General features: G+C 37.1%; 1 protein-coding gene across 2 annotated transcripts in view; it reads left to right on the top strand.

The window, feature by feature from the left end:
- b4galt1l (DP-Gal:betaGlcNAc beta 1,4- galactosyltransferase, polypeptide 1, like) overlaps window positions 1-9,101 on the top strand; it is a 41,119-nt gene extending 32,018 nt beyond the window's left edge. For both annotated transcript variants that reach the window (XM_017490424.3, XM_017490430.3), the window contains one exon: window positions 5,824-9,101. In XM_017490424.3, coding sequence (XP_017345913.1) covers window positions 5,824-5,953 — 130 coding nt within the window. In that variant the 3' untranslated portion in view covers window positions 5,954-9,101. The remainder of the gene's footprint in view (window positions 1-5,823) is intronic.
- Window positions 9,102-26,206: the final 17,105 nt, after the last annotated feature.

Here is a 26,206-nt window from a genome sequence, read left to right as displayed (position 1 = left end):
AATGTCAGTAATGCAGTATTGCAGTTAGTGGCCAACTAAGTATATTAACTATTACTTGGTTAATATACTGCAAAGAAGTGTTTTTAAATAAATAAATATTTTTGATGTTTAATATATGTTTCAGACAATACAGCTAATTTTTTTTTTTTTTTTTTTTTTTTAAGTAGATTAATTGATTATCAAAATAATTCTTAGTCTCATATCACAGCAAACCTGTGACTATATTTCACATCCTGCAAACATGGCGTTATCACCATACCAAGCAGTTATACCTTGTTTCTCGTATTGATTCATGGTTTTTGATTTAGTTTCTTGTTACTCGTTCTCAATTCTTGCCTTGCCTCGTTTATGCCTGTTTGTTGATCGCCTCACCCATTGCCTGTTATTTCGACCACACTATTGTCTCACGATTTGGATTTATCTGCTTGCCTCTCTCTAATAAACTCTTATCTGCATCTGTCCTAACCTTTATTACATGGAATACATGACAGTTGCAGCTCTTCGTTCCAACCTGATAGACGTTTGAAGGCCAAGATGAATTGATTTAAACCCAGATCTGCTTCTTGATTAGTTGGATCAAAAGCATTGTCTATTTGCAGATACGACTAGACAGCCCTGTTGTAGAATTCAAGTATTCATTCATATAAACGTTCCCACATAACAGGTAATCAGGATTTACTTCTATCCAATCTGCACAGCTGTGCCAGATCCAATTTTGCTACACATTTTGAAAAAAAATATAGATATGAATAAATAAATACATGAAAATTGTTAATATTACGCTATTTATCTAGAATTTAGAAAAATGGCAGCCTTGGTTATATCTTGTCTGTTAAGTAAGTGTTATGCTACAGTCTAGCACTTACATAACACACCTACATTATTTTAACATTTTACATAATGTTTACAGTTAGGCCTGGGCGATAAAACGGCATCGGTATTTATCGATGGTACACGTGTATCGGTAACGGTAGAAACAATTTTCATTATAAAGCTCGATAAAATGTAAACAGACATGAAGTTTGGCTGCATGAACAATCCTCAAGCATGTGCCATCCCTGGATCATAAACAGCCTATCATATGCCTTGATAAAGTAGTGTGCTACGAGTAACAAGCAAACAGTCAATAACAAGTTGCGTATCTGTGGGGTTCGGTTGCGTCATCAGAAATCACATGTGAAAATGAGTTCAGAGCCTGCTGATGAGATTGTGAATAAAAGAAGGACGTGTCAGCTTACCAGTGTGGCAAGGTTTTTTTTTGGTTTATTTTCATCTGACCGACATCAGAACACAGATGTGTGTAAGCTTTGCAAAAAAAAAAAAATTGCTGTTTCTCCATATAGCCAAGTACAAGCTGTGAGAGACTTGTAGTGCACATGAGCAGTGCTCCGCACATGTACAGTGCGTGTGACTCTGAACAGCGGGCAAGAAGAAATGTGACATTTTGCCGCTCTTTGTTTTCTGTTAAAATGTCGGCTCTGGGAAGGATAGTGATTGTCCTCAGAACAGGAGCTCGACTCGTGAGACGCAGACCTCAGAACAGTGTTCTCTGGAAGTAAGTGTTAAAGTGGAAGTTTTATATGAGGTTAGGCTAACTATGCAAACAGGCTGAGCACAAACCAGAACATCAGGAGTCACATTATATGCTATAATGCGATGTTGATCTCCCTTAAAGTTTGCCTTGATTGTTCTACGTTAACTTTTACATTACACACATTTTGTAACATTTATGTTCAAGGGTTTCTTTAACACTTGTTTATTTCATCTTTAGATATTTGTTTAAATTCTATTTTGTTTTTGACTGTTAAAACTAAAATTATTTGATGTTTGCCTTGACAAAGTGGGTAAATTAAAAATACAATGGCTAAATTCAAACCGTTTTTTGTTTCAAAAACATTAAAAATAAATAATTATCGATACCCAATGATCTGAAACACCATATCATCATAGATTTTTTTTAGCTGTACCACCCAGCCCTAATTACAGTTAAGTAAAAAGTTTCAGTACACAGTGTGTTGAAAAACAGGTTCATGTGAACAATAGGACAATGCAAACTTACATGTTCTTAATAAGAAGTGAAGCCTGAAAGGCAGTGGCATGGCACTAAAGCTGTATAACACACCCTTACACGTTTACAAATGCACAAATATGTGTTACTTGAATGGATTCTTTTCTTGTTGGCTTTTCCATACTTCAAGTGGACTGAAGTAAGCAGATTTTATTTTTTACTTTGTTATTTAAACATTTTAGAGACGGGTGTAGAAAAATATACAATATATGTCATAAAATTGTATGCTAACACTCAGGCAAAAAGTTAAAGATTCACTGTGCTGCTCAGTCCAATGTTTTGGTTGTCCTGAATCCTTATTGACCAGGCCAGTGGCTAAAGTAATATAATAAAGTATGCCGCTTAAGTAGAGATGTAACAACAGATTGTATAATGCAAAAAATATAACGTGTTACATGAGGTGTAATATACATTTCAGTGAAATCAAAACCACAACTGGTCCGCTTTATCTCGGTGTCAGGATAGACTGCAAGGGTTTAAAAACAAGCATGCTGTTTTTCACAAGCCAGTACTATGTATCTGTTAGGTTGAGAAAATGAAGCAATGGCTACGGAAATTCCCCCAATGCTTTAAATGCATAAATACGAACTATTATCCTCTTCTAACAAACTTTCTTATGTAGCACATTGTGTTTGTGCCCTATACAAAAAGTCTTTGGCCAATTTTTCACCAACAAGATGTGTTCTGTCTTTGCAACTCATGTGAAAGACATTATCTGAGTTTAGCTGTTCACTGTGAGGTGACTTATTTATCGTATTGTGCTAGCTGGAACATTATATGACAGTTTTGGGCCATGTGTTTCCACATAACCGTGTGTCCCTAGTTCAGAAAAGATCGTCTGTAATTCATGTACACTAAATAATGCAACTAGTAGAACTCGTTCCACCATCAACCAGATCATTCTTTGACCCACATGGGATTTGGTATCTTGGGCTATAATTCAATTTTATTTGTATAGCGCTTTTTACAATAGACAATGTCTCAAAGCAGCTTTACAGAAATATCAACACGGTATACAGATATTAAAGGTGCGAATTTATCCCTACTGAGCAAGCCACTGAGTGGCGACGGTGGCAAGTAAAAACTCCCTGAGATGTTTTAAGAGGAAGAAACCTTGAGGGGAACCAGACTCAGAAGGGAACCCATCCTCATCTGGGTAACAACAGATAGGGTGAAAATGTTCATTATGGATTTATTTGAAGTCTGTTTGGCCTTAGAAGCAGCCGTAGTCCCAGCAACCTGGAATTGGAGTAGATGAGAGCTCCATCCAGAGGTAGGACATCCGAAACAGATGAGGCAGGTCGGAGAGCAGAAAGGATCAGGATCTGTAGTATCTCCATAAAATTGTGTGTGGCTCGGCAGAAGGAGAGAGGGAGAGAAAAGATTATTAAGCGTATTACGCCATTAAGCGTATTAAGTTTAGCCGTATGTTTGTAGATACCTGATCGTCACACCCATATCCATCCCATTCCAGATTTAGTCCCCCTTTGGACTCTTCTGGGAAGGCTTTCCACTAGATTTTGGTGCATAGTTATGGAGATTTGTGCTCATTCAGCCACAAGAGCATTAGTGAGGTCAGGCAAAAAACCTCTGGAGTGCAGTCAGTATTACAGTTCATCCCAAAGGAGTTCAGTGCGGTTGAGGTCAAGGCTCTCGTGCAGGCTAATCGAGTTCTTACACTCCAAACTTGGCAAACCATGTCTTCATGGAGTTCGTGTTGTGCACAGGGACATTGTTGTGCTGGAACATGTTTGGGCCTCTTCGTTCCAGTGAAGGGAAATTGTAATGCAGCAGCATACAAACACATTCTATATAATTGTGTGCTTCCTGTTTACAATGGCTTGGGGAAGGCCCACATATGGGTGTGATGGTCAGGTGTCCACAAACCTTTGGCCATATAGTGTAGTTGCATAGCAGATGTAAACTTTTGATTTGTAAAAGTCATTACGGTTCGTGTTGTTGTTTTGTTTTTGTTTTTTTTTTTTGTCATTTTCTGGTTCTGCTGGACAAAAAAAAACTGCTAAAAGTCCACACACAAAATCTGCTTGATTGAATTGTCCACTGCTACTAGAAGAATGTTGTACACGGTGTGATGTGAAAATTGAATATCACTATTTGTCTTGTAATTAAAGGGATGTGTTTCATCATGTCATAATTATGTAAATATAATGTTATGGCACCGTTATTTACCATAAGTGGTAATTGCCACAACACTTGGGATATGGTTTAATGTCGCGACCCAATTGTTTTGACTGACCCTATGACTTCATACTTCATAGTAACTGTCATACTTTCTGATTATATTAAACTCACTGATGGAGCTTTAATAAGCATGGAGACGCTATCTTGAAATGTTTCCTAAAATATCAACTGCATTGTGAGCCAACTGCACTGTGTCACACCACCTTTTCTTTTAATAACACTTATTAAGCATTTGGACACTGAAGACACTAGATGGTTAAGTTTAGCAAGCGGAATTTTCCCCCATTCATCCATTATGCATTTCTTCAGCTGCGCAACTTATTTTGCGCTTCATAATGCGCCACACATTCTCAATTGGAGACAGGTCAGGACTTCAGGCAGACCATGCTAGTACCCACACTCTCTGCTTACGCAACCATGTGCTTGTAATCCGGGCAGAATGTGGTTTGGTGCCGTCCTGCTCTGGATGGCAGCATATGTTGCTCCAAAATGTGTACATATCTTTCTGCATTAATGGTGCCATCACAGATATGCAAGTTACCCATGCCATGGGCACTGACACTCCTCCATACCATGACGGATGCTGGCTTTTGGACCTGACTCTGATAACAGCTTTGATGGTCCTTTTCCTATTTGGCCCGGAGAACGCGACGGCTGAATTGTCCAAAAACTATTTGAAATGTTGACTCGTCGGACCACAAAACATGATTCCACTGTGCTACTGTCCATCTCAGGTGAGACCGAGCCCACAGAAGTCGGCAGTGCTTCTGGACAGTGTTGATGTATGGCTTCTGCTTTGCATAGTAAAGCCTTAATTTGCATCTGTGGATGCAGCGGTGAATAGTGTTGACTGACAAAGGTTTACCAAAGTATTCCCAAGCCCATGTCAGGATATCTATTACAGTCTCATGACGGTTTTTAAGACAGTGATGTCTAAGGTATCGGAGATCACGCGCATTCAGAAGTGGTTTTTGGTCTTGCCTTTACACACAGAGATTTGACTGGATTCCTTGAATCTTTTAATTTTATTGTGCACTGTAGAAGGTGAAATGCCCCAAGTCCTACCGATTTGTCTTTGGGGAATGTTGTTCTCAAAGTGTTGGATTAGTCACTGACTCATCTGTTGACAGATTGGCGAGCCTCGATCCATCCTTGCTCTTGAAGGACTACATCTTTTTTTGGAGGCTTCTTATATACTATGATTAGACGATTACCTCACCTGTTTCACATCACCACCTTATTTCAACTTGTCACATCGCTATTAGTCCTAAATTGCCCTTGTCCCAACTTTTTTTGGAGTATGTTGCATGCATCAATTTCAAAATAAACATTTACTTTCAAAAAACTATGCAGTTCATTAGGTAAAACATCAAATACCTTTTTTTTTTGTTGTTGTTTAAATACAAGTCAAAGTACATTTTTCAGTCACTCCTCTTTGTTTACCTTAGCATCTTCCATACTTTTTCAGAATTGGGGTTATAAATGGCAAGCTGCTCTAGGTGTTTACAGAAAGCCTGTAATTACTGTTCTAATGATGTCCTTTCCTGTCCCAGGTTTGACCGAATAGCACACACCAGAGAGACCATGCACAGAGATGGCATCAACTCGTTGTCCTATAAAGTGGTGAGAGTGGAGAAGGACCAGCTGTTTACCAAAATCACAGTTGATGTCGGCAAACCATAAAACTGACGCATTTTACAAGAACGAACTCCTAAAAGATTTTTAAACTATCAGGAAAACGATGCAGTATCCAAATGTGCCTTGACATTCTAAGTCGCATATACCTTCAATTTTTTTTTTTTTTTTTTTTTTAAATAATCTTTTCGAAGTGAATTCTATATTTTTAAAAGACATTGGAAATTTATATGCCATCTTTGCACAAGTGATGGTGAACTGAAAGAAAGTGTATATGTGAATCGAGGTCATAGTGGTGTGTGTTTGAGGATTTTTCCTTTTCTAAAGCGCTCTTTACTGGGATATTAGAGCATCTCTTGAGCCACAGTGGATGCAACTTGCCAAGCAAGGCATTATGTAAAGAATGTATGCTGCAGTGTGTGTGTGCGTGTGTGTGTGTGTGTATGTATGTGTGTCTATGTTCTCTTTTTCAGCTTTGCCTTATATCACATCTTTAGACATGATGATTTAGATAGGAGTTTGTGCTGGACTTGCTAAAATTCCAAGTCATGCAAAAAGTTTAAGCCTTCTTAAAATCCTCATTCCACTTTTATGGCCAGAAACCAAAAAGAAGACTTGTGGGGTTTTTTTTCTGAATGTATTCTTGGTGCTTTACTCTTTGACTGTAAAGAAATCTAACACTCTGAGGTAGAGGTAGGTAATTTAGGCAAAGATAATTGTAATATCCCCATTCCTTTCATAATACATATTAAAAATGTAAAAAGTCTATAGTCTGTTTTTGGGGAAAAATCATTTCAGTGTTTAAAAAAAAAAAAGGCATTTAATATTGGAGGAATAGCATACAACAAGAAATGAATGAGAAATACATAATAGGCTTAAGTCCAACAATACAGTACATGCAGTATCAAAAGTGCCAACATATATGGTTTATCTGTAGCATTCATGATTCTTGACACTTTACTCTGGTGATATGGGAGACACCTTAAAACACCCTAAAAAAAGATTTTCTGCTTTCTCAGCAATAACAAAGGCAATTCACTGAAGGGAAATGACATGAGATTTGGAAAAATTGTAAATTTTTTCTTGCTGTGGTTACTTTCACTTTTTACAACTTTTTCTAGCTGAATTTGAGCTTTGAAGTTACGAGCCTCAATCTTGAGACATTAGAAAGCAAATGGGCAGGTTTGTGGTCTCTTTGGTCGGTAAAAAGTGGAGGAGCTCCTTATTATTAAGTATCACACACATTGAATCTGTTTGGATGAATTCCAAAATCTAATCAGTTCATCAATTCCGTATAAATTCTGCAAAAATTCAACCACTCAGTCATGAGACATTGTTCTAAGGAGAATCTCCTACACACAGACACATGCAAACAACATATGCTAGGGTTTTTGTGGTAAATTTTTTTTAAAGGACTTACTTATTAGCGATGTTGGCACCTCTTCAATGCCCATAATTTACTTCAGATCACAAACAGATAATGATGTTTATTGCAACAACAAATCATCCACCTCTACTCTAAGGTTGTGGTTATCTCAGAAGATTAAAAAGCATAGCATGTTATAATTTATTACATATCTGAATATAAGTTTGGTTTGGGGAAAACCCATATTAATGTAGGATAGCTGGCCATATGTCTGCATTTTCTGTTTTATTTGTTTGCTTATTTTCCCATGAGCCACAAGCAAGATATAATTAATATATTAAGATGCCTTTTGTTATTTTGGGTGATAACTGACGTATCTGGGTTTATGGAAAAATATGTCCATTTCTGGTTTGCGCTTAATTTGTTTCATAGCCTTTTTTATTTTTCAGGGTTTAAAAACTGAAAAAGTTCAATACATGATTTTCTTTCTGCTTCTGTACTTCCTTAGAAGGTTCATCTTGTATGGTGAAATGTTTTGTGGACTAGTGTGCTATCAGAAAGCAGACATGCATTTATTTGTTGTGAGAGGAAAACAAAGCCATCAAAAATTTCAGTAGCTTTTTTATCTTTCAAAAGATGGATATGAGATGAGAGATTGGGATTGAAGCTTTTATTTCCTGGTATTCTGGTATCTAAATCTGTTAAACAACATAATACATAGAACCTTTTGTATCAGACCATCCAATTTTTTAGGTGAGCAAATGTAAATGAACAGATAATTAAATTAAATTGAACTAAATTTGTTAACATCACTTAATATTTGGTTGCATATCCCTTACAATAACTGCATCAACCCTGTGACCCATTGACAACACCAAATTGTTGGTTTCTTCTTTTGGGATGCTTTTCTGGAAATAATGCCATATTCACAGGTGAAACTTCAGGCTAAAACCAAGAGTAAATGTTTTCTTTCTGCTTCTGTACTTCCTTATGACGTTCATCTTGTATAGTGAAATGTTCTTTGGACCAGTGTGCTATTTATTGTTTAAACGGTCAATCTTAACAGGACACACCTGGGTAACAAGAAACACCTGTCAGTCATGTGTTCCAATATTTGCTCACCTACAAATTGGGTGGTCTGATACAAGATGTGCTATATTCTATGATTAACATGTCTACCGTCTACATATAAATACCAGGAAATAAAAGGTGAAATTCTCATATTCATGTTTTGATCTCAAACCCAAATGTTTTCAGTGTACAGCAAAAACAAATGAATCAGCCTTGCTGTTCCAATAGTTTTGGAGGGAACTGTACTGAGCAGCTTTCCGGGTGTTTTCCCAGCTGTGTACATAATTTACAGATTATTTAAGTCCTGCAACTGAGCGCAAGACACTTTCTTCCTTTCCAATCCATCCCCCCACCTCACGACTCTTCTTTCCAGTACTCCCCAAACCCCAGTGACTTCATCAGCATTTTCTGTGAAAGTACTCCCATGCCTCCTAAACTTTCCGTTCTCCTCTTTCTCCTGTCAAGCAATGTTGCCATAATCAGGCAGTCATCTACATTTTCTATCTATTTGGACAATGACCCTTGATCAGAGAACCAGCACATAGTTTTGGGGTTGGATTTTTTCCCCCTTAATCATTTTTACAAACACTGTCTGTCTTCATTCTCTCTTTTTTTGTGTGTGTTTGTCATGCTTTATTTCGACATACAAAGATACAACAATTTTTCTTGATTTCTGATTTTTGTTTTTCATATTGTATTGCTGAAGATAAATACAGTTCTGATCTTTAAGAATTAAATTCTGATTTATTGTATCCCTGATTTTGTCCTTGTCCCTTTTAGTCTCGTTTTCGAGTATACAGTGCTTTTACAAATGCTACCAGCTGTCCAAACTGTGCTGTGCATATGCTTCTGTATAATCTGGGCATTTAGTTCAGGTAATAAAAAAAAATATTGAAATATGTGTGATGTCTTCAGAGATTAAGGTGCTAATTTGTTGGTTGATGCTGTTTTAGTTATTCCCATGAGAATATTATTGAATTATTCACATCTCAAAAATAAGGGGAAACGGTCATGTTTCACTAATATCTCCACCCTGACTCCTCATTTTTTGTGTAATTTTTGGACTCAAAGACCCATAATGCAGTAGTGGTGCAGGGATGATGTAATTTTGTACCAGAACCCAGAAATTACGTAGCATCACACTAGTTCCCTTGACAAAAACCCAAAAGGATTTTCCCATGGGCTTTTGGATTATTGCAAAAAAAAATAAATAAATAAAAAAACAAGCTCTGTGAGCAACAAAAGTTTACAATATTAACATTTTTTGTCCATCAAAAATAATTTTCACAAATGAACACAACTTTTATGAAGTTTGAAGCCTAAATACAAGCACTAGAAATGAAAAGGGCTAAAAAGCTAACTCGTTTCCAGGCTTTGGCATACAAAATGACGTCATCCCTGCACCACTCTATTAGAATGAAAGTTGAAACTTTGGAAGCTGATCTGTTTGAGGCGTGTGGAGAGGTTACGAGGTGAGAGATCTGGACAGACTAAAGGACTACTGCATTGCTCTTTTTAGGTAGAGATAAAGAGCTCCCACTGCACTGCTATCATCAGGTATTTGAATGGCATTGTTGGTAATGTAGGAAACCATTTTAAAGTTGAAAATTGTGCAAAATGTCTATGAAAGATGCTTAAACCAAAAAAAGTCTACTCTGAATTGTGTTGGATGCCATTGAATATCACGTTAATTCATGTGGTTCAGAGTGGATTTTTTTTTCCTTTAAAAACCTGCTGAATGGACCGGTTTGGAGCAATTTGAGTGACATGGGGTGGAGAGTGATGTCACACATCCAAAAAAAAATCTTTTTTAAAATTTCAAAGACCAAGCCAGAATAAACGTTCGTTTTTGCAGCACAAGTCAGCACAAATGAATGGCATAGTTTTAGGGATTACTTAATTTCATGAGGTGCCAACATCATGTTGGTTTACCAAAACCCTTCTATTTCAGTGTGTTCCAACTTCTGTTACTCAATATCAGTAGCACTTAGTGATTCTTCTGTGGAAGAGAACTTGAGAAAAGAGTGTCACCTTTCAAAAGAATCCAAAACCATGCATGTACTCCAAATGGTTCAAGAACAGCTTTAATTTTACTTTGAGTTTGCCTTGGATAGGTGTTTTAGGCTAATTTGACAGGAACTTTTAGCTGCTCTGTATTTCTTTATTTGTTGAATATTGGTAATGTACAATCAATGCAATACAATCAGTGTTAAAATATTGCCTGGCAACTCCTAAAGTAGTTGCAGCATGTATATGTGTTTGGGTTAATTGTAACTCTCATAATAATTACTTGCGTTAACTCCCATAGCCGGAGGCTTTTAAAAACCCAGTCATTAACTTTGTCTCTGCACTTCACTTGCAGTAATACATTCTTTTGTGACAAAGATTATTTCTTTTGTTTGTTCTATGTTAGTAATTGGATGATTTCAAAGCACTCCAAAGTTGTGCTCTTTTAGGCATGTATTGTACTACAGGGAGTAGAACCTTTCCTTTCATACAACATTAAATATAAAACTATAAATGGAGATAATGTAAAACGTGTGAATGTTTAATATATAGAAATGTAATCTTTGGCAAATTGCTGTGAAATAAAATACTTTGGGACATGCTGTTAATATAAATTTAATCGAGTTCATCGAGGTAACTGGTACTCCGCTTCATGCCGAGTCACATCGCACCTGTGTGTCATTGATTTTTTTTCCAATAATGCTACAAATTAATGAATTCATCAAGTCACTGTTCAGTTGTTAGTTATTTATCTGTGCTGTTGTAAGCAAGGGATTTTACAATTCCCTCAAATTATTGGAATAACAAGGCCAATTCTATTGTTTTCGCTATACATTGATCACAAACGCAAATGTCTTCAAAAGATGAATGACACGATAAATCAATTTCAGCTTTCATTTCCTTATATTTACATCTAGATGTGTTAAACTTAAAATATGCCTTCTTTTGTAGCAGACCACCCAATTTTTAGGTGAACAAAAGTATGAGGAAAAAGTAAAGAACAGAGACTAAAGTTAAGTAAAGTAAATAAAACTTAATATTTAGTTGCATATCCCTTGCTTGCAATAACTACATCAAGCCAGCAACTCACTGACATCACCAAACTGTTGCATTCATCTTTTGAACTCAAACCCAAATGTCTTTTATCGGCCTTACTGTGACCAATATAGCATGCAGTTTGAATAGCCAAGGGATATGGCTTCAGTATGCCTGAGATGATGCTAAATAAAGAAGAATGTATCAAGTTTTTGCTAAACCTGTTTCCCAGATTTTGAACATGTTCTGCTGTACAGGGGCCAATGCAAACAAACTGCAAGGCAAACAGTCTTTGATCTCTTTCAATAAGATTGAAGTTCTATGAAGCTTGCTGTGCTTGTGCCTCTAAAGGCATGAGACAAATCCAGATAGCAGGAACTACTGTGTTAATGACTACTTCAACTTCTAACAAATCTTTAATGACTTACATTTACATTAATGCATTTATTCTGTCTTATTGTCCTTCAAGCACTCCTTATTCTTAAGAAAATGTTTTCCTAACACGGAGGGGTGATAACCTGTGGACATGTCCTTGAAGATGTTTGTATTTAAGCTGTGTGTTCACAGACACAAGCCAGACCAGACCAGATACCATACATATTCTGGAGATTTAGAATCCATCAATGATCAGAGCATTCACTTTAATAATAATTCACATTACATATAACTTTTTGTTTGTTTCCGTTTTTGTGTGCACTTAATATTTGTTAATCAGACAAAAAAAGCATATCTTGTTATGTTACAGAAAAAAAAAAGCAGAAAAGCACACACCCTCTGTCCTGAAGACTTTCCCTTGTCAGAAAACTTTTACAATGCAGTGACACTGTGGACTCCTTTCATAAATTTTAATAAACATCTTACAAAACAGTTACATAAAATGTATTTGTTTTTGACTCTTTTTTTTGTATTTGATTGATTAGTTTTTTATAATGTCAGCTGTCCACTATAGTGCAGTGTCATGTCTGACACTGACCTTGAGTCTGCAGCCTTTAGCTGTTTAACTCTCAGTTGGTGCAGCCATGCTGAGCTCCAGCTGTGTTTGGCAGCACTACGTCCTGAGAACAAGCCAAACTCGTAAACACTAACGGGAAGCCCATTTGCTTCGGAACATCTGTTTTTGTTTTTGCAGGAGCTTTGAGAATGTTCGAGGATGGCCTTGTCTTTTATAAAACACATTGTTATTTTGACCAAATTTTATATTGTACTTAGCTGTGTTTGTGGGGTTTTTTTGTATTGTCAATCAGTTTATGTAATAAAATGCTGTTACGTAACAGTAGTAACCTTTTAGGTTTATGAAGGGAAAATGATGGACTGAATTAGCAGGCAGATGGGAATGAAAACTGTGAGAGAACTGGAGAAGAGGATGAAGTGTTTCAGACAGAGCAAGGGACTATGATATTGGCTCTCCAGGATAAATAGGAGTAAAATCTGCATTCATTCACTATGCAATGTTCTGTCCATTGTTCGAGAGTGTCTCTATACATTGTATACATTGTATCAATACATTTCTCTGTGATAGATAATGTTATATCCTTGTCAGGGTTGTGGTGGTAATGAACCTATCCTGGGAATACTAGGTGTGAGGCAGGACACCCTGGATTGGATGCACACTCATTTACACACTCATTCACACCTCAGGGCAATTTAGCACAGCTAAATCACCTACCTGCACCTACCGCAAATTAAAATAGAAAAAATTGCTGTGAAGCCCCTAAATTAGTTCTAGTGCAACCAATCACCATCAAAAACCACATTAGATGGATTGAGGTCACTTATGTGCAATTAAAGTGTCATGTGATCCAATGCAAAAACACCTTTTACTGGAAAGCCCCAAAGCTTTTATCTGCAATCAGGACTGGATTTTGACCATAATTTCTCCAACACTGAATAGAGTATGGCCAAAGGTTTGTAAACAACTGACCATCATATCCATTTATGCTTGTTGAACATCCACTGCAGATTTAGTCCCCCTTTGCGGTTATAATAATCTCCACTTTTCTGGGAAGGCTTTTCACTAGATTGGGATTTGTGCTCATCCAGCCAGGTCAACTTTTGGCTATAGAGTGTAGATTGGTAGTTTTGTGTGAGCAAATCCCAACATCTGTGCCATCCATGTTTCTGACTAGGATCCTTTTTTAATGGAGGTCAATTGTAAATCAACTGGAAACAGATTAGCACACTTATTCTGACATGTTGTCTTTACATTCCTAGCCATAATTAAGAGCAATAGAAAGAGTACAGCCAGGAATAACCCTACAGATACTTCCCAGCTGTTTCCCAGCCCATTCCACAGTGTAGCATATCAGTCCAGTGAAACAGAAACCAGTTACTATTTTTGACACGTGATCCGCTGGGACGTGAGTTGGGATGTCTGCTACATCCACGTCAGCCTTCTTTGTGTTATTAGAGCTTCTGAAGGGTTTTTCCTTGTCGTCTGCTAGAGCATTCAGCTAATGTTTGGTCTGTTTACTTTGGCAGTAAGCAGCAGCCGGCGGTTCAGAGCTTTTATGTCCCTTCAGGAAAATAGTCATACATTCATGGAATAAGCAGGCAGGCCAGAGATGCTGCCAGGCCAGAAAACGTTCACATCTAGTTATCTGTCAATTATGTTGCTGTTAAAACTGGTGAAAATTCAATTGTAAATGAGAGGATTTAAGTCCAAAGGTTCTGTTATTTACACTGGGAAAGTTAAGTGTATTCACCTGCTTAAGTTACCTTTCTGATGGCACCATTCAAATTCCGCAAATCACTTGCATGCACTTCATGCCTCAGAGGATTTCTTGAATAGAAATGGGAGAGGGTTTTTCAATAACCACCATCTCCAAATACAAACACCTGCCTTTCAGCCTGTAAAAATTCATAGATAGAAAATGCAGACTGAACAAGATTTTTTTCATTGCTGTCAAATGTAATGTGATGTTACAAAAAGCAAAGAACAAATTAAAAATGAGAAAGAAAAAGAAGAAAAAGATGGAAAGCACTGAAATAAACCTATTGTACTCTGATATATTTCCAATATACTACTGCATGACTAGTCTTAGTTATAATGATCAGAATAATCACTGCAAATTTGATTTAATTTAACAACATGGCTTCCACACTCATTACTCAGCAGCATATAAAATAACACTAGATCCAGCACGTACTATAATTTTGCTCTTTTGTTGTTGTTGTTTTTATATTACATGCCAATAGTTCATTGCACACACACATTCAAGGAAGCCATGAAATATTAAATCAACATCATGAAAACAAAATGTGTGTACATGAAGTAGGCTATTTTATTACACTTTTAGATTCACTATTTTGCGTTGGCAAATTAGTAAAATAATGCCAGTAATGTCGTATTTTGTTATTACAATGTGTTCTCCTGTAAAACAAACAAACACACAACACAAAACCAACATGCCCATGGTTTAAGAATAAGTTGAACAAGCACTCATCCGCTGTCCTGTGGTGTCCATAAAAATAATCAGTGCTCGAGATGTTTTATATTAAGATGATAAATGATTAATTAATTAATAATGTTGTATTTATTGGCCTCAGATGGCATTCCATTCTTTGTGTGTATCTACAGCCCAAAATATACATTTCAGCATGACATATTGTGGTTAGATCAAACTATCAGTCAGTGGCGCTACTTTTTTCTAACATGCAAGAAAATTGGGCTTTAGTCAGAATAGCACTTGTGTTCATAAATCATGTCTGATGTTTGGATACCGATTTGCACAATGTCTATATTAAATCCTCACTATGTGCTTATCTCAACTCTCAATAAATCTCTTCTGTGTGTGTGTGTGTGTGTGTGTGTGTGTGTGTATGATTTCAGAAATGAGAGTGTGTGTACTGCAGAACAGTGTGTTCTTCATCCAGAACTAAGTATGGATTTATAAAAGCCCTCCAGGTTCATCTTACATGTTACACAGTGCATACTTCACACTGTAGACGCTAAAGCTCCATTACAAGATGTCTGTTTATTCAATATAATGCTTGGTATAACCCTAATTTCAAACTACCAAGTGACAGGTTTCTCATGTCATTTATAGCTTGTTGTGGTCGGGTAGAAATTTTTGTTTTGTTTGTTTGTTTTAGTTCCTTTGAATAGCTATGTAAAGCTTCTAAATATAACTAGTTATCTTAATATTAAATAATGCACTAACCATTGTGAAAGTAGGTTTTTTTGTTTTTATTTTACATATTACATGCTAAGCTGTTTGCAGATTAGCAAAGCAAGCTAAACGTTCTACACACACACACTAACATGATGTTATTATCACTTGATTAGCCAACTGAAGTGTTTGGAGTTGAAATGCTACATACAAAACACAAATTGTTTTAAAAATTTGAAAACATTTGCCGCTTCTGTAAGTGAGATTTAGTCCTTAGACATGAACAAAATTCATTAGGTTACAGTAACACCAGAAACACATACAGTAGAGGATGAGGAAACATGGCAGAGTCTCAATGATGTGATGTCGCTCTCTAGTGGTTAATATAAACACGTGCAGTTTTGTCTTTTGTATGGAAACGGCTGTTTGTTTGTTTGTTTATTGTCAATAATTTATAGTTTCTAAGATATTATACACAAGATAAATTAAGTCTCCATCCTGATTTACTATTTAAAAAAATATTTTGAATCTTTCAAGAAAATTTCAAATTTAGATCTCCATTTTATTAATTTATTCTTTTTCAAACTCCTAGAGCTTCTAATAACAATTAATAATGTTATTATTTAAATTGTTATTTTATATAGTTGCAAAAATATGTTGCAAATATACTAAATATGCTAAGTTGCAGGGGCATTTATTTATTTTATTTTTGCTGGCATCGTTTTGCTCCACTTGTAACCTTTGCCCTACAACGAAACATTTCTATCTTGAAGGGTGTGGTGTCTTACAGGATATCCTTGCCCCTGTCCTCAAAGAACTTTGGAGATTGGCCTGGAATGCTATACGATTGCAGGCTGCAGAGATGGTGACAGTTGTGGTGAATGCTTCTATATTAAAAAAAAAAAGACTAACAGACAGGTCGACTAAGTTCAGATACCTAAATGAGGGTCAAAATCATGATTATCAAACTCTTTTATCAATTATCACATAAAGGGTTGGTATCCCAGCTGCAGAAACAGTGCTAACCGAATACGTCACACAGTGTCTGTCATGGGAGCGTGCTCATGTAGTGCAGTGGTGATTGAGTCCAGGTGTGTGAAATCAGCAGTTGAACATGGTAGCCATGTGTGTAGATGGAGGTGCACTCTGGGAAATGAAGTCAGACAGCACTGACATGACACTGTGAGGGAAATTATAAATTTTACTTTTTAATAGTTTTGTTCTTTTCATGTTCATCAGAGGATAATGCCTAAGAAGGACATGTCATGTCATTTAGATTAGTACAGAATGTTTATCTGCTTACAGAGACAAACATGTTTTTCTGTTAAGGGTTCGACTCTGAAACAAAGCCTGTTTACCCTGCCTCAAAGTGCTCCTTATCGGTACACAGAAGTGCATTGTGCCCTGCGCTTCATATATATAGTACAGGTCCTGCACAAGCACCCTAGAGCACTCTCTTTCTTCTACCCTGTAGTCATCCTTCTGTAATAAACCTTTTTACCTGAGAGAACGAGTTTGCGAGTGTTGTGTAATTTCTACGACAACAGACATAAAATATAAAGGCAAAGTCATTTACCTTAATAACTGGAAATATTTCTTGCAAAAGAAATAGTTGCAAACCCCACGTAAATCTTGTTGAAGAGGAAAGTCGCTGTTGCTGCACGGCATTTTACAGATGTAGAATATGGAAGCATCTAGATTAAATTTGAGGGTTTTTTTTTTTTTTTTTTTGGAAGAGCACATGAACGTAGCCCATTATGGGCATCATAAAAAATTACAAAGTCACATTACCTTAATATTATTTAAAAAAAATTTGTGAATATTCATGTACTGGTCTCTTGGTGTACACCACACATGTACAAAATTGTTAGGGATGACATTTTAGGCTTTAAAATGGTTGGCTGTTCCAGTGGATCAACTTCATGCAGAGATCTGTCGTTTCTGTTTAGTGCGAAATGTTAGTGTTAGATTAGAGTTATGTAATTTATTTATTAATTACAATTTATAATTTATGAGTAATTATACACTCATAAATTAAGCACTCTGATGGCATTTTGGGGGGAAGTGGGTTACTGACTGGAAGGTCGGATGTTCAAGCCCCAGCACTGCCAAGCTGCCACTGTTGGGCCCTTAACCTCTCTGCTCTAGGGGCACTGTATCATGGCTGACCCTGCACTCTGACATGCTGGGGTTTGTGAAGAAAAGAATTTCACTGTGCATATGTATATGTGATAAATAAAGACTCATTATAAGGAATTTTAGAAAAACATAATTAATTAGTGAAAAGTAAAAATAAAACTTTCTTAACCATAAGTTTATGCAGTGTTTTGGGGGCCCTTGGTAGATCGGGGCCCAAGGCAATTGCCGACCTTTGCCTAATGGTAAAGTCTGCCCCAACCTTGTTATATTATATGTATGTTATACGGTCAGTAAAGGCACGATGCCAAACAGACAGAGAGGGCAGAAAAGTAAAGAAAAACTGAAGGAGGCAGCAAAAGGGACAGCTTCCTTATCAACATGGGTGAAAAAAGGTGAGGTAATATGAGACAGATAGTTACAAAAAAAGCATCATATATATATATATATATATATATATATATATATATATATATATATATATATATATATATATATATATATATATATATATACACACACAACAATCCTGCTAGTAGACCATTCAATACAAAGAGCATAGGTCAAAAAAATATAGTGCATATATACCTTAATGAGTACAGAATTACCAAGATGCATTCATGGTCTAAAATGAATAGGGTGTGATTTTGGATTAAGGAATAAATACTGAATGATTCATTAATTTAGGGCTTAATTTATTATCATCAGAGGTGTAGAGTTACAGAGTGCTCTTAGCCATCTTCTGTTTAGTGATCCATTCAGTATCATCGTAAGACTCATTACAACTATAACTTAGTGTAATACAGTCCCCTCCAAAACTATTGGAACAGCAAGGCCATTTCATTTGTTTGTGCTAAACACCAAAGACATTTGTATATGAGCTCAAAAGATGGATATGGGATGGGAGTTTAGGATTTCAGCTCCCTTATCCCATCTCCACCCCAACTATGGCCTCTATATTCCTGCTTTCAAAGTCTTCTTTGAACGATGGATTGTGATAGCTTCACCCCAGCCCTGTGACCAAGCTATTATTTGAGTCTGACTAAGTTTATCTTACAACAATTTAAATGACAGGATTGCACTTGAACTTGTTGTGCTTGGGTTCATCAGTGGGCCCACATATCTGCATCCTAATTAATTGTTATACGAGTGTGCTAAAGCTCCAGCAATGAGATGACAATTAAGTTTAAATATACATTCACCATCTACTTTATTAAGAACACCTAAAGCCCTGCCCATTCATGCAAATATCCAATCAGCCAATCATGTAGCAGCAGCCCAATGCAAAAATCATGCAAATACAGGGCAAGAGCTTCCTGTTAATGTTCACAACAAATATCACAATGTGGAAAAAAATGTGGTCTCTGTGACTGTCGCATGGTTATTGGTGCAAGACGGAACGTTTCAACTGTTTCGAAACTGCTGATCTCTTGGGATTGTCATGCACAACTCTAGAATTTATAAATGTGGGGAAAAAATATATCCTCGCATATCTTAGCTTATTCAATTGGCTTATTCTAAGGTCTCTTATTCTGGCCTAGGCGTAGAACAGCTAAAATGGAAAGTCCAAGACCTGAAAGTGTAGTGACAGATGGTCCAAGAGTCAGACCCAACTGAATGGATAACATCATCATTCTAAGGCCAGTTAATTTGGTTTATTTCAAGTGTTTGTTTATAGAAGGAAGCACAATTATACACCATTAGTATAAAAGAATTTTAATCTTGAAAAAAAGAGGCATAATTGTCTTATTTGTTATAATAATTTCATAATGAAAAATATTATATAAATCAACTTGCTAAAACATGAATTCATGAATCAGGCAGGGAGTATGGTGGTGGCCCTACCCAGTATCAGTATGTTGTTCCTTATAATGTGGCTGATGAGCACACATACCAAATGACAACTTTTACTTTGAAAATGTTAAGAAGGGCTAGGTTGTTTTGTTTTTTCTCCCAAACTATCATTCAAAACACACACACACACACACACACACACACACACACACACATACAGACCGGAAATCTGCTTGTGACAGACACCCTTGTCCACCCATGCATTATGTAGGCCACTATTTTGGGACTGCAATATGAAGTGATGTGTATTAGGTGCAAATTCATTAAGGTACATTAAGGAAGGAAACATATAGTGGTGCTTGAAAGTTTGTACAATTTTCTATAATAGTAGAACTAATAGTTTTATTAATAATATGATTATATTATTAATAATAATAATATTAATAATTTTCTATATATCTGCACAAATATGACCTAAAACATCATCATACATTCACACAAATCCTAAACACAGACAAAGAGAACCCAATTAAACAAAGAGGGAGGAAGCCAAGGGTAAAAACCTTTATGCTGAGGTGCAATAAAAAAAATGGAAAGGGGCATAAAGTGATACATCTGTTTATCTCTTCACACGTCTTGGTGATGTAAATGAAAGAAGCTGGGGTAAAATTAGCTAGAACTGAAACTGCTCCAACACCACTGCTATAAAATTGTATCATGGGGGGAGCCCAGAAGCCCACAGATTTATTTATAAGCTCAATTTTAATGATTTAATTAATTACATTTTTTAACAAATATTAATTCATTCATCTTCAGTGACCACTTTATTCTGGATCCAGAGTTTATCCCAGGAGCACTGGATGTGAGATTGGAATAGACCCTGGGGAAAACACATTAGTCCACTGCAGGGCACCATCCATATATACATTCACACTCTCATTCACACCTAAGAGACATGCTCGAGACATTTGGACTCCACCAATCCATTGTCAGACAGATGTACAAATGGAGGAAATTCAAGACCATCGTTATCCTCCCCAGCAGTGGTCAACCAACAAAGATCACGCTGAGATCAAGACGTGTAATAGTCTGTGAGGTCACAAGGGCACCCAGGGAAACTTCTAAGCAACTAAAGGCCTCTCTCACATTGGCTAATGTTAATGTCAGGACATCTGTCTGCAGCAAGACAATGACGCTAAACAAACAAATCATTCTACTAAAGAATGGTTAAAGAAGAGTAAAGTTAATGTTTTGGAATGACCAAATCAAAGTCCTGACCTTAATCCAAGAGAAATGTTGTGGAAGGACCTGAAGCAAGCAGTTCATGTGAGTTCATGTGAGGAAACCCACCAACATCTCAGAGTCGAACCTGTTCTGTACTGAGGAATGGGCTAAAATTCCTCCAAGCCAATGTGCAAGACTGATGAACAGTTACCGAAAATGTTTACTTGTAGTAACTGCTGCACAAGGGGGTCGCACCACATACTGAAAGCAAAGGTTCACATACTTTTGCCACTCACAGATATGTATTATTGGATCATTTCCCTCAATAAGTAAATGACCAAGTATAATATTTTTGTCTCATTTGTTTGATTGGTTTATATTCATCTACTTTTTGGACTAGTGTTAAAATCTGGTGATGTTTTATGTCATATTTATGTAGATATAGATTATTCAGAGGGGTTCACAAACTTTCAATCATCACTGTAAGCAGCATAATGAACAAGGAACATCATTCATTTTAAAATCATACCATGAGTGATAATGTGAGTACAAAAGATGCAACAGCTGTGAGGAGCACTGAAACAAACCAAAAACTGTTGCCATTTTTCATGTTGGATTATAGTAAAAGAGGGAGGAAGCTAAGGGTAAAAAGCTTTATGCTGAGGTGCAATAAAAAAAAAAGTGATACATCTGTTTATCTCTTCACAACTCTTGGTGATGTAAAAAAAAATGAAAGAAGCCGTGGTAAAATTAGCTAGAACTGAAACTGCACCAACTCTGACTCTATAAAATTGTAGGGGGTGGGGGGGCACATTAGTCCACACACATTCACACACTCATTCACAGCTAACGGCAATTTAACATGGATTTTTCACGTTCAAAAGTTTGAACTCTTGCACAAAGTAAATGGTGTGTGCATGCTCGAGACATTTCTGGATCCTTTGAGTTCAAAAGTTTCAAAGAGTATTCAGATATATCAGCACATAAATCTATCATTACTTGGCATCTTATAGCGTACATTTATGGGTTCAGGGACTTTGCCTTAATTCACTGTGCAAGACTGGGTGAGAGAGTGTTATTTTTTTTTTTTTCAAACAATTATTTTTGACCAGAAACAGACAAAATGACTTCATGTGAAATGTTTATTCACTATTGTATACACTATAGTCTATTCACTTTAAAATTATAATGACAAGGCAGGAGCAGTCACACCAAACATGTAGACGAATGTGTGAAGGGGAAAGGATATGGAAATTTGAACAAGGAAATTTGCTTCAGGTCATAGTCATTTGGATTTAAATACATCTGCTGTAGGTAAACTATAACTACATGTACATCTACAGTGTTTGAGTACATGTTTCATTGTAAGCAGGGATGAAAGAAGACATTTTACACTGGAGGTGCTGGAATTTTAAGCAGCTTACATGTGGGGTGAGCTAGGACGTTACACCAGAATGATAGTCATTCTTTTTTTAATAACGAATGTGTGCTTATTACAATAATTATGCTACAGCATGGGTCTGAAGATATTTATGATTGTAACATACAGAAATGATAGATTTATATTAAGTTCATATCAGTGATAGATTCCTGTAACAGCTCATTCACAGGGACTTGGACATGGACGCTCCAAATAATTTAAGCTTAATAATAAACTGACAAATAAACCATGTTTTTAGGCATCTCAAGTGTCAGCACTTTGTTAAAATGTCCACAAGTTTCCCAACATGAAACTTAGTTCCTCTTGTCACTTACATTACCGCAATCAGCTATATAGTCTTGCACAGTATGTACAGTCACATGCCATGCAGCCTCCATCTGTTAATAATAAGTATAAAAAAACACAAATTGTCATGTTACCGAAAAGTCAGAAAATGCTAAACTCATCTGTCCTGTTGAGTGTCGCAGACATTCTGTAACATTAAATATAATTATATTATAGCAGTAATAAAAAAATAAATAAATAAATAAAACATTTATAGTTCATTAAAACTGTATGACTAATTGTTGGCAAATTATTAGTATTAGGGATTCAAGCCCGAAGGGCTAAAACTCTACTATAATTGTAAGGATTTTTATTATTCTTTTTTTTAAAAATTATTATTATTATTCTGTCCTAAAACTGATTGTGCAGATTAAACCGTAAGGCCAAGAGAGCTGAAATTTTGAGGGAAGGTAGTACCCCAAAGTACTTCAGCGTCACAACGTTTTGGCCCGATCGGCCAGATGGTGGCGCTATAGTGAGCATGTTTTGAAAAATGGCCATAATATTTGAACCATTTGTCACAGAATCAAGTGTCTTATATCTATGGAATCCTTCAGACCAGACGAACAAAGTATTTATCTCAGATTTAGTTTCCGACTATAAAAATTTTCTGCTATCTTGTATGTTTTGTAAAAGTAGTCCTAGGTTTTTCGTCCGATTGGGACCAAACTAGTGCCAAACGAATCTATGGAGTCTCAATATCAAAAGTTATCAAAAAAGTTTGAACTTTCAACTTGAGGTAGATATGGTATGCGAAAACACAGGAAGTAAGCGTGGCCACTTTTACGTAAATGGCTATAACTCGGCTACATGGTGGTGCTATAATACTGAAAAAACATGAAATTGGCTGTAACTATGGAACCGTTGATCCACTTGACTTCAAAATATGCATACAGTTTCTTTGTCTTAGTTGCCATCACTGTCTATGAGCATATTCATGTATGTTGAAAAACATGGCCACCATCAGCCAATCAAATTTCAATAGCTATTAGACAAGGTTACCAATGGCTGATCGGAATGAAGAGCTCTGGCTCCACCTACATCCTCCTCATCTTCTCACCCAGCAACTCTGGCTGGACAGTATTGAATGCATTTAAGAAGTCAAAAAGCATAATTCTAACAGTTGCATCAGAAGTGTCGAGATGTGATTAGACCCCCTGGAGCATGTATATGAAGGCGTTGTCTACACCAATGTTAGACTGATATGCTAATTGTTGAGGGTCAGTGAATGTGCACACTTTAGGTCTGATGTGAGAGACGACCAAGTGTATTCATTAGATCAGAAGTGAGGGCAATGGGTCTGTAGTCCTTGGAGTCGGTCACGTGTTTCCTTTTGGGAAAAGGGACCAGGCAGAATGTTTTCCACAACAAGGGAATCCTCTGCAGCCACAGGCTCAGATTAAACAGATAAGTAAAAATTTCACACAGCTGACTAGAGAAAGATTTTAAAAGTTTGGGGCTAATCCCATCGGGTCCAGCTGCCTTTCCCTGCTATAGTCTGTCAAGTTCACTCTTATCCTGGAGTGAGTGGAGTATTATATGTACAGCTGGTGATAAGGTAGTAAGGAGGGGGTTGAAATCCTCCGGCGCCTAGCAGAGGGGGTGGGATAGTCAAATCTGTTAAAAAACATATTCAGGTTATTAGCAAGGACTCGGCCACCTTCAAGCAGAGAACCCCCTTTCACTTGAGACTGGTAATTTTTCTCATTCCTGACCAGACCTGCTTCACCCCATCCTGCTCCAGCTGCCGTTCCAGTATATGTCTATATGTTTGCTTCCCCTCCTTAATTTTCACCTTCAGCTCCTGCTGTATTTCCTTTACTTTAACCTTATTACCCATCCGGAAAGCCTTTTTCTTCTGATTTAACAAAGCGTTCAGGTTACTGGTTGCCCGAGTTTTATTATTGGGGTAACACAGAATCTCTCTTTTGGGTATGGTGATGTCTGCACAAAATTTGATGTAGACACAGTCTGTGAGACCATCACTATCATCTTCATGGGACTCACAAAAACATCCCAGTCTGTAATTTCCAGACAACCTTGCATAGTTTCTATGGATTCTTGGGACCAGCATTTTAAGGTTCTGGTGGTGACAGGCATTCTTTTTCACAACAGGAGTATAGATGGGGGAGAGATTAAAGAGACAGTGATCTGAACCCCCTAAAGGCGACAGGGCAGTGCAATTATAGGCGTCTTTGACATTAGCATATAAAAGATAAAGTGTATTTGTTACGAAACAGGAGGTGAGGCAGAAGCAGGTGCAGATCAACGTCTTTATTTCCAAACAAGCAGACAAAACACAGGAAACACAGTCTATACAGGACAAGATCAACGAGGTTAGACGTAGAACTACAGTCTAGGCATGGAACGAGAACAGGACATGAATATAAGACCGCTTAGCAGGCGTGACGCATTTACCATCACTTTAACGTATATGAATAATACTGTGCAAAGTGCACAGCAACACGAGGGGTTTAAATAACCAACATAATCATGCTTGAGTTCAGATAGCTGGAACCAATTATGAGACACCCTCGAAAATGAAACAATACTGGAACAGGAAGAGAACAAAACCAAAACAAAGGCACGTGTCCGTATACTAGAGTTCAGTCTCGTGCACGCGTGCTCTCTAAAGCCGCGCCGCAGTGCCATCTGCCGGCGAGGGCAAACAGTATTATTGTCCCTTGTAATGCAATCAACAAACTGTTCAAATGTGGGCAGAATGTTAGAGAGGGAGACTTGGTTAAAATCACCGGATAATAAAATAAATGTGTCCGGATATTTAGCTTGCATACTCATGGTAGTAGCATGCACTACATCACAGGCTGTTTCCATATGCGCAGATGGAGGAATGTAAACAACAGTGGTGATCACAACAGAGAACTCCTTTGGTAGATAATACAGTCTCAAACTAACAGCCAAAAGCTCAGTATCCTTGTCGCATATTTGTTCCTTGATGGTAGCACGTCCAGGGTTACACCACCTGTTACTTATGAACAAAGCAAGCCCCCCGCCTCTTCGCTTCCAGTTACTTTTCTGTCACTGTCCACCCAGATTGTTCGGAAACCATTTATCCTGGTGATGGAATCTGGGATACAGTCCTTGAGCCACGTTTCACAAAAACAAAAAAGGTTGCTCTCCCAATACACTTTCTGGCTCCTGACGAGGGATTCTAGTTAGGAACATTAAGGCTCGTCTGAATTTTGCTGAAACACACCTTGGTGATCCTCAAACCTTTTGGGAGAATGGTCTGTGGATTGATGAATCGAAAGTGGAATTGTTTGGAAGACAGGGGCCTGCTATATCTGGTGAAAACCAAATAGAGAATTCCACAAAAAGAACATCATGCCTACGGTCAAGCATGGTGGTGGAAGTGTGATGGTGTGGGGATGATTTGCTGCTTCAGGGCCTGGGCAACTTGCAATAATTGAGGGAAATATTCTCCACTAGAAAATCCTAAAGGAGACTGTCCAGTCTTCAGTCCATGAGTTGAACCTCAAGTGCAATTGGAGTATGCAGTAAGATATTGATCCAAACAAAAGGAGTAAGTCCTACTCTTGGAACTAAGTGAAAGACTGATCTCCAGTTATCAGTTGTTTTTGGTTGCAGTTATTGCTGCTAAAGGTGGCACAAACAGAATTTAATTTTAAGGGGCATTTAGTTTTTCACATGAGTTATAGGTGATGGATAACTTTTTTTTGCTTCAACAAAAATAAATACTGTATTGTGTGTTTACTCAGGTTGCCTTTGTTTTATGTTGTATTTCATTTGAAGATCTGAAACTATTTCACATG

This window comes from Ictalurus punctatus, chromosome 2, assembly GCF_001660625.3.
Source record: "Ictalurus punctatus breed USDA103 chromosome 2, Coco_2.0, whole genome shotgun sequence".
Lineage (NCBI taxonomy): Eukaryota > Metazoa > Chordata > Actinopteri > Siluriformes > Ictaluridae > Ictalurus > Ictalurus punctatus.
The sequence above is the reverse complement of the archived record's forward strand: the minus strand, read 5'-3'. Positions and strand labels throughout refer to the sequence as shown.